Source organism: Ahaetulla prasina, chromosome 3 (genome assembly GCF_028640845.1).
Source record: "Ahaetulla prasina isolate Xishuangbanna chromosome 3, ASM2864084v1, whole genome shotgun sequence".
NCBI lineage: Eukaryota > Metazoa > Chordata > Lepidosauria > Squamata > Colubridae > Ahaetulla > Ahaetulla prasina.
The window spans coordinates 201,700,698-201,709,987 of NC_080541.1; the positions used below are offsets into that span (position 1 = coordinate 201,700,698).

Below are 9,290 nucleotides of genomic sequence, written 5' to 3' on the forward strand. Positions count from 1 at the left end.
GAGAGGCATTTCTCAAAGGGGAGAAAAATCACTCAACAAAAGAGCGACAAAGTTGACGGACAGGACAATACAATTGTAAATAATGTTGACTAATCTTTTTTTATTTATGCATAATCCTTTTGCTCAATGCTCAGGTACACAATTAAAATGAATGCCGAACAAGATTAAAAGTAAATATATACATAAAAAATAGAAAAAGGAAAGAAAGCTTTAATACAATAACGTAGTGTAACATTAACCAATAAAAATGCTAGTTTCACTAAAAGATGATTAATTTAACTTAACCTCTCTGCAACGGTTACTACTATGGGTGGTTATTCCTTGAGTACCCATCAAACTCATTCATATTTCAATACATAGTGAGTCCCAGATGTTTATGAGATGAGATGTAGTCACCCTGTTTAGGGATTTTGATTCGATCCACAGGCATATTTATATATTTATAGCGAATGCCACTTTTAAGAATATTTAATTATTAGTATTATAAAATAGGTCAGAAATTTTTATTTGGTCTTCACAGCTTATTTATAATCCTACTGTACTAATCAAGATACAGTATTTGAGTTTGCATTTTTGCTCTTTCGTGCCTTGGCATTTTACCTTGTAGTTTTGTACAAATCCACTCCTTTTTAGACAGTGGAATAAGCAACTGAACTGCAAATTATGGGCAGTTTCATATGGAAGAAAGAGATCACTCACCTGTGCTTTTTTCCCAAGACATTTGAGGCTTTTAGGAAATAATCAACACTTCTAAACATTAGGTTTAGAAATAAACTGGAAGCCAATTCAATTATTTCAGTGTTAAACAGTATGTAAAATACATGACTAAGAATACTACCGAACACTTTATGATAGCTGTAATTTTCAGACAGAAATCTAAACTAGCAATAAGGTCTGAATCACTGAAGTGAGATCTGTTCTCTTTTTCCAAAAAGAGATGCAATTGTTTTAGGAAAGAAGTACTCCTGGTTATTGCTACCACCACAGTATATTAGAAAAGCAAAGTTAGTGCCAAGTTTTAAACCTTAGTCTGCTCATACAAATACTGTTATCCAGAAGAGGTATGGGTAAGATCCTGGGATGCCAGTTGATTAATATGCGGTTTATCTAGTCTGGACCGAACCTCAGGTAGTTCACCCTCAAGCAGTTCTTTTACTGTGATCAGATAATGCTTAGCATTTCCTCAATCTCCTTGCCATCATTTGAAAAAGAGAGATCGAATTGGATAATATCAACATAGAATCAGCTCTGAAACTTCAAATGATCCACTCAGTAGTTCCATATGAAAACTAAAAAGCACAATATTGAGGAACTGCATACATCAAGGGATTGAGCAACAGTCTTCTGCCTTAACTTTATGAGTTAAACCATCAGAAACTCACATTCCATATTGGCCAAGTAATGTAGGACAGCATGGTTAACAGTGCTGAAAGCAGCTAAGTGGTTAGCAAAATTCACCTTCTGCCAAGTTTCCAGCATGAATCATCTAACAAGGTGACTGGGACTGTTATAGGTCCAAGACCCAACCTTTGTTTAAAATAATGTAAGATATATACATATATGTATACACACACACACACACACACACATATACATAGGTAAAGGTAAAGGTTCCCTTCACCCATATGTGCTAGTCATTCCCAATTCTAGGGGGCGGTGCTCATCTCCGTTTCAAAGCCAAAGAGCCAGCACTGTCCAAAGACATCTCCGTGGTCATGTGGCCAGCATGACTAAACACCAAAGGTGCACGGAACGCTGTTATCTTCCCACCAAAGGTGGTCCCTATTTTTCTACTTGCATTTTTTATGTGCTTTTGAACCTGGTTGGTTGGCAGAAGCTGGGACAAGTAATGGAAGCTCACCCCATTAAGCAGCACTAGGGATTCGAACCGCTGAACTACCGAACTTTCGATCGACAAGCTCAGCGTCTTAGCCACTGAGCCACCACATCCCTTGGATACATAGACATAGACATAGACACAGACACACAGAGAGACATACATATACCAGTATATATTTCCATGAAATGTAACAATAGAAACTAGGTTGATTCCTAAACTAAGAGGGCCAGCTAAGTATATGGAGATGCACCCATCACTGTCTGGGCCACCACAATTATTGTCAGCAACACTCTTCCAAATGCTCTAAAACCAACCAACCATTCAGGAGGAAGGAGAAATAACACTATAGGACATTTCCCTCTAGTATTTCGAAGATGGTCCTGAAAGACACAAAGGTCAATGATATTGAAAGCCTCCAAGAGATCAAGAAGAACCAGGAGGATGGCACTCCTCCAATCCCAGTATCTCAAAAGATCATCCAGAAGTGTGACTGATACAGTTTCTTTATGAATCCTATGTCTGATTGCCAGATATCCAAATAATCTCCTTCCTTGTGTACACTAATGATGGTATAAATGATCAGCGATATCAATCATTATTATAATCAATCATCCATTATTTTCTGAAATGTGTTTGAACTTTTGCTGGCCAAGATGCTAGCTAACCCAAGACTTTCAGAAGTTGTTTTTGAAATTTTTTAAAAAGCATTGACATTAGTGAATAAATGTAATGGAGTAAGAATTATCTTCTTAATGACTTATATGTATTTTTTTAAAAAATGCAAAAGGCAGCTTGAAAACTATTTCTCTAGATGTGTTGGGTTTGTAATTCAGAACTTCCTTTTCCACTGCAAACATATTTTCTTCTCGCTGCCACGTTGGATCCTATCAATGGGGAAATCCAATTTTTTTTACTACCGGGTCTGTGGGCGTGGCTTGGTGGGCGTGGTGTGGCTTGGTGAGCATGGCAGGGGAGGGATACTGCAAAATCTGCATTCCCACCACACTCTGGGGCCAGCCAGAGTGGTATTTGCCAGTTCTCTGAACTACTCAAAATTTCTGCTACTGGTTCTCCAAAACCTGTCAGAACCTGCTGGATTTCACCCCTGGATCCTATCAATTAAAGTTCTGGAAAAGCAAGCAAGGTAGGTTCATGGGTGATGCTGCTAGCAATGATGAGTGTGCACATTTGATTACTGCATACTTTTCACAATATTTCACAATAAATAAACCCCAAAGAGTTAAGTAACTATTCCTTCTCTGAACCAACTGATCCTAATTTTCCAGCAAACATCTCCAAGAGAAAAAGGAAATTCTAATCAAAAATGTGAAACTGCAAAATGAAGAAGGCAGTGGGAAAAAAAAGAGGTGATAAGGATCTGGTAATAGACAGCTTGGCATTTCTTTGGTCAGTTATATAAGCAAGCAGCTATGCTGTACAACAAATTGTACCAAGTAATTAAATGATACTTGTAAAGGGAAAGAGAACAAGATAAAGAGTTCATTGTATCATAAATCAAATAGGTTGTTATTTTGCAGACTCTCGCTGGTGAGATCAATGCTTTCTGATCAGTTCTTGTGAAAGTTGTTGTTGTATTTATGCATTTATCTGCATGCATTGGCCAACTGGCAAATTCTTACTGAGTGGCCTTGGTGATTGGTTACATAGTTGAACTCTTATACTATGATGAATTTTCTCTCCACATTCAGCTGGGGTGTACCTTTCTGTAATTTAAGACTGTTACTCTGTGCCTCACACTCTTCGGTGACAAGTCAGGAATGTTGGTATGATACGTCTTCAAGAACGTGGAAAGGATTGCAAGTAGTCCTTGCTTACAACAGTTCATTTAGCGAAGTTACACTAACAGTTCATTTGAAGTTACAATATCACTGAAAAAAATGACTGTTTTTAACACTTATGACCAGCATCCCCATTATCACATGATCAAAATTCAGACATTTGGCAACTGACTCATGTTTATGGCCATTGCAGTGTCCCAGGGTCATGTGATCATCTTTTGCAACCTTCTGACGAGCAAAGTCAATGGGGAAGCCAGATCATTTAACCATAGCAGTGATTCACTTAACCACTGTGGCAAGAAAGGTCGTAAAGTGAGGCAAAACTTGCTTAACCAATGTCTCGCTTAGCATCAGAAATGTTGGCCTCAATTGTGGTTGTATTATAAGATTTACTTGTTGTTGTGTCTTGCCCGCCCTCAGAGCAGCCGGGGCCTTCTTACCTGCTCCCCAACACTGAGGAATGTATGCCTTCCGGCCCAAGTCCTGGCTCCATGCCCCCACAAACTGCAGAAGAAGGAGCATCTCCCGGCCCCAGCCCTGACTCCATGCCCAGGCAAACGGAGCAGCTAGACCCCTCCCCCTCATCCACAGCAGGTGAGCCTGAGGAGGGTTTACTCCCAAGAACAGCTGATTGGAGTGACCCTCGCATCAGAAGATTGGAGAGGCGGAGGCAACAGAGGGAAGGGAGGGGCAGGCCTTAATGAGTGCTGAGTCATGGAGCCACACCCCATGGCCTATATAAAGGAGCTACTTTCTGGCAGTCTCTGAGTCAGGCAAAAGTCAAACTTATCTTGCTGAAGTCACTTACTGGTCTCCTGCCTGCTCTGAGGACTTTGCTAGGACTTTGGGCAGAGCTGCAGAGGCAAGCCTGATTCGGATTTCCCTGACCCAGCTGTCAGCGGAGGAGTGGGACACGACACTTGTATTATATCCCCTTTGTATTTTCAAGATTAAAGATACCCATTTTCCTAAGCCCATCTTCATAAGAATTTGCTTTATTTGATTATCTCTATCTGCCTTTCACTTTGCCTTTTGAAGTTTCTACGAATCTTTCTTAGAACACAGTATGAATGAACCGAAGGGAGTTTGACCAATGTAGACCACAGAAGAATTATTGCTTCCTTTGACTTGCAAATTACATTTCAATGAATGCATGCATGTATACATTATAATTGGCAAATATGGCAAATCTAGATAGCGTACTAAAAAGCAGAGTTATCACCCTGCCAACAAAAGTGCGTATAGTCAAGGCTATGGTTTTACCAGTTACAATGTATGGCTGTGAAAGTTGGACCATAAGAAAGGCTGAACGCTAAAGAATTGAGGCCTTTGAACTATGGTGCTGGAGAAGACTCCTGCAAGGTGATCAAACTGGTCAGGCCTAGAGGAGATCAACCCGGACTGCTCTTTAGAAGGCCAGATCCTGAAGATGAAACTCAAATACTTTGGCCACCCAATGAGAAGGAAAGACTCACTGGAGAAGAGCCTAATGCTGGGAACGATTGAGGGCAAAAGAAGAAGGGGATGACAGAGAACGAGGTGGCTGGATGGAGTCACCGAAGCAGTAGGCGTGAGCTTAAATGAACTCCAGAGGATGGTAGAGGATAGGAAGGCCTGGAGGAACGTTGTCCATGGGGTCGTGATGGGTCAGACACGACTTCGCAACTAACAACAGCAACAAATATTTTATAATTATATGCATCTCTAATTGTATTTATCTTTTTAGCAGCTTACATGTATTCAGACTGAAATAGGATTGTACAATTACTAGCCTTTAATAGTTTGGTAAAGTTTTACAAAATGAAGAACAGGGCGTGAATGTGCCTCCCTATGCACCCAAGATATATTTATGTAGAGACGACTCTTTCTCACTTCAGTCAATTTCCAGCAGGTGTCAGCAACAGTCACACCCAAATGTCAATGCACACTTTGTGGTGGCCCTAGATACTATAATCAAGCTACTATACAAAAAGTTGTAAAAAATCTGACCATGGATAAAGGGAGAAAAAATAGAACATGACGAATACTCATTCATTACTAACTTTAGTAGTTTGGAGAGTTACATTGTTACATACAACCTTTCAGAAACATAGCTTTCATTTTAGTCACCTCTCTTTATCATTAGCTTTTAAACATTAAACTTACAATGTTGAGACTTAGAGTTAGATACTTCAAAAATGTAAGAATGAAAAATTGGCAGTAATATTCCAAATAAAAGATTGAGACGATTATCATTAAACCTTCAATAGATATTCTCCAAAGAAGACTGGGAATTGTAGCTTACAGAGGGAGCTGGGAATGCCTTTGTACTTCTCCATAGAATATCTTCTATAGTTCCGTGTTTATGTACAGGCATACAACTGTATTTCCATTTAAGATGTCCTAAAACATTGTTGTATGACAGTAAGGAAATCAAGTATAATTTCGATAAAATGTAGAATACATCTCTCTAACAGCAAGAACAAAAGTTATCATAACTAGACCATTTTTTTATTTCATAGCATACTGTTTTCCAAATAGTAGAAAGTTCTGAATTTCAATGAATGCCACTGAAGCTATCAGACTCATTGAGGCAATAAGGTACACGGTGTTATGCCAATTAAAATAAAGAAAAGGATCAAGGGAACGACCACAGCTTTTAAGCAAAAAATGCATAATATAAGAAAACAGACTGAGTTTATAATTAATCATAATAGAAGAAATAATGATCACTTCTTGTAAAATCCAACATGAAGTGTGAAAGTGTCCATACAAAGACAATAGAGAATATTTTCTAAATTATACAGCTATATTACTGAGTGAAATGATAATAGTAATGAAAGCAATAATCATAATCACATTTCACCACAGTTCTAATCCTGGGTGGGATTGTGTACACATTTAGAATTATATCAATTAGAAGTCTAAACATAATTTAGAATCAATTACATTTAGTCTTATTCTCAAATATGAACGTATAGCATAGAGTCATAGTGGCAGACCCCTGATTACGCATCACGCTAACTGCAGATTATTATGGCACGGAGAATATGAAGAGTTTTCATAGGTATAACTCTACCAAGAATAATTGCATTCCCTAATAGGCCCTTGAATTCCAACCTCTTTTTGAACAATAAAAAGTTAGGTGCTACATTTGCATTCCTCCTTTTAAAACCTACTCCTATGGGAACAATCATCCCATTTCATTTATTTTTATTCTATACTTCCCAACCACGCTTCTTTCTGGGGCTTGTTCCTATTTTTTTTCCCCACAGTCAGATTTGTGTGTAGTGTAAGAGAAAACGATAATGGGGCTTTGATTCCTGTACTGCAACCATCCTGTGAAATATCAGCTGATTAAAACCAAGCAGAGTCCTAGACAAAATCTTACGGGGAAAATATTTGTGCTTGGGGCACCAAACCTTCCTCCCCCGCCAGACTTTTACATAGGCGGAGGATGGAACTAAGCATAATGTAATTGTATTTGTTCCACACTATCTGGCTGCTGTCAAAAAAGAAAAATGACTTCTGAATCTTTGCTGTCCCGACCCCAACTTTGATAGAGAAAAACAACATTCTGAAATGAACTTACCACTGCCCATCGCCAAGACTTGCATGTTCTCAAACTCCAGAGTTGTATATGCAGGATCTAAAGCTGCACTGTAATCTGCCATCTCCATGTCTATCAGGGCTTTGGAAAGGCGCATTATCATCTGCAAACACGGGCCAGATTGCAGTGATTCCACAGCCAGAGGTTATTGGCCCCCTCAACCTCTCCAACTGATTTTGCCGGCGTCCCCTATCTGTTGGCCTTTATTTCAGATATTTCTCTGAAAGAATCTGCTGCACTTCAAGGCCTATACTACCCAAATGGGTGGAGGCAGGAGGCAAGGGGGGTTAATCGTTAATCATCTCACCCACTAGTGAACACTGCTGTGCTCAGCCTCTTACTTCGTTCTTCTTTGCTTTTCTCCCTCTCTATTCCCTGTTGACGATTGTTTATGACAGGCTTCGTCACCAGCTTGTTGCTGATTTCTGCTCCAGGACAGGTGAAAAAGCATAGCGAAGGGCCTGCTATCTACACTCAGCTTTCCCCAGTGCAGTGTGGTACCTACGGTGTCATTATTAAGATTACTTTATGGGTAGCAGAAGCTGCAAGGATCACTTCTGAAAGGCAAACGCCATTTCCATCTTCCATTTGGAGCTGTTGTCCTGTCCTTTCATCTACCCTTTCTCTTCCTCTCTTCTCTTCTCCCACGCCCTGTCATTTCTCTGTTGGATGAAGGTCATTGGAATGGTAATTTACACACTGTCATACACAGGAACAATGTGGGACTTTCATTTTACTTCCCTATAAAACCATGTTTTACGGGCTCTGACTTCATTATCAACAACTCCCTCCACAGCATTTACCTACAATAGATCTTTCAGTGCCAGGCACGTAAATGCAAAATGCAACACTGACTGTGTCCATGGATCTCAAAACCCCACCTTCCTGGTGATCCTCTCAGTTCAAAAGGATTTGGGCCAGGTGAAATCTAATGCTTAGTTAGGAGGTAAGAACAGCTGAAAGAGATCTGGACTAGCTTGGTGCCATGGAATCAATTGTTTTTCCTTGATCATTTTCCAAAACAAGCTGACCAACTCCATTGAATCTAGACAGTATAACACAGGAAACTGTATGGTCTTTCTCTGCCTCCCCCTTTTTTTTCTGATTAGGACTTATACAAAGGTTGGCATCTTATAACCCCAAGTTTTCATGGAGACCTTCTAATCGTTTTGCAACCCCATGTCAATCTTGTCACCATTTTCAGATGGCAAACATAAATTAGGTAATGTGAGTCCTAAAACAGATTTCCCACAGTTAAAAGACCCACATCTCTCAATAAAGCAGTAAAAAAACACATCTCCCTCTACCACTTGTGATACAGATTGCCCCACTTGAATTATTGACTTATTCCCTGAAAAACTTAAAGCCTTCTGTTGAAAAAAAGTTTCATATCCCCTAAGCTGGTAGCCGCTTTTTCAGAAACAGTTTGAATCACTGGTATGGTGTGGGTGACAAAATAAAATGCTCCACTTCTAGCACAACTTTCCTGAACCCACTACTATTTTTAAACTGTAAAAATGACAGCAAGAGATCCTATCACGAATTTTTTTAGTTCGCCAAGCACAATATGACAATCTAGACTACTAAAAGTTAAATGATATTACCAGGAACCAAGTGCTTTTTGAGGTTATAATCAATTCTTGCCACTTGCTTTTGTCTATAAAATCATCTACACCCAAGCTTACAAAAGAATATTGATTATGGTTCTATTGCTTAATGCAGAGTATTTCCCTATTTTCATTTGATACAATAAGTCATGTTTTTCTGCTATGCTCCTATGATATCGCTTTCACTTTCCCCTGAACCCATAAAAGAAGCAATCTTAAATTGTCTTTAGTTATACTGCTGTTGAGTTGTGCTTTCCTGCTTAAGCCTGCAGCAGCCAACAAAAATCACAGGGTATGTAAAATTTGCTAGAGTTCCCAGCGTATTATATTGCAGATGAAATTAGATAACTCATAAATGCATGGGATCAAAATAGGACTTTCTATTATTTTCTCCCTAAGGAGCTGAACATAGCAATGACATGCTTATGCTCTATCCGTTCTACAGAATATTGCCA

General features: G+C 39.3%; 1 protein-coding gene across 4 annotated transcripts in view; it reads right to left on the reverse strand.

Annotated features, from left to right (window-relative positions):
* Positions 1–7,331, reverse strand: part of HNF4A (hepatocyte nuclear factor 4 alpha) — a 28,828-nt gene extending 21,497 nt beyond the window's left edge. For 2 of the 4 annotated variants that reach the window (XM_058176203.1, XM_058176204.1), the window contains exon 1: positions 7,211–7,325. In XM_058176203.1, the coding sequence (XP_058032186.1) occupies positions 7,211–7,325 (115 nt within the window). Of the gene's footprint in view, positions 1–4,079; positions 4,083–7,210 lie in introns of all 4 variants that reach the window. The other 2 variants (XM_058176206.1, XM_058176205.1) reach the window with 2 other exon arrangements.
* Between the last annotated feature and the right edge of the window lie 1,959 nt (positions 7,332–9,290).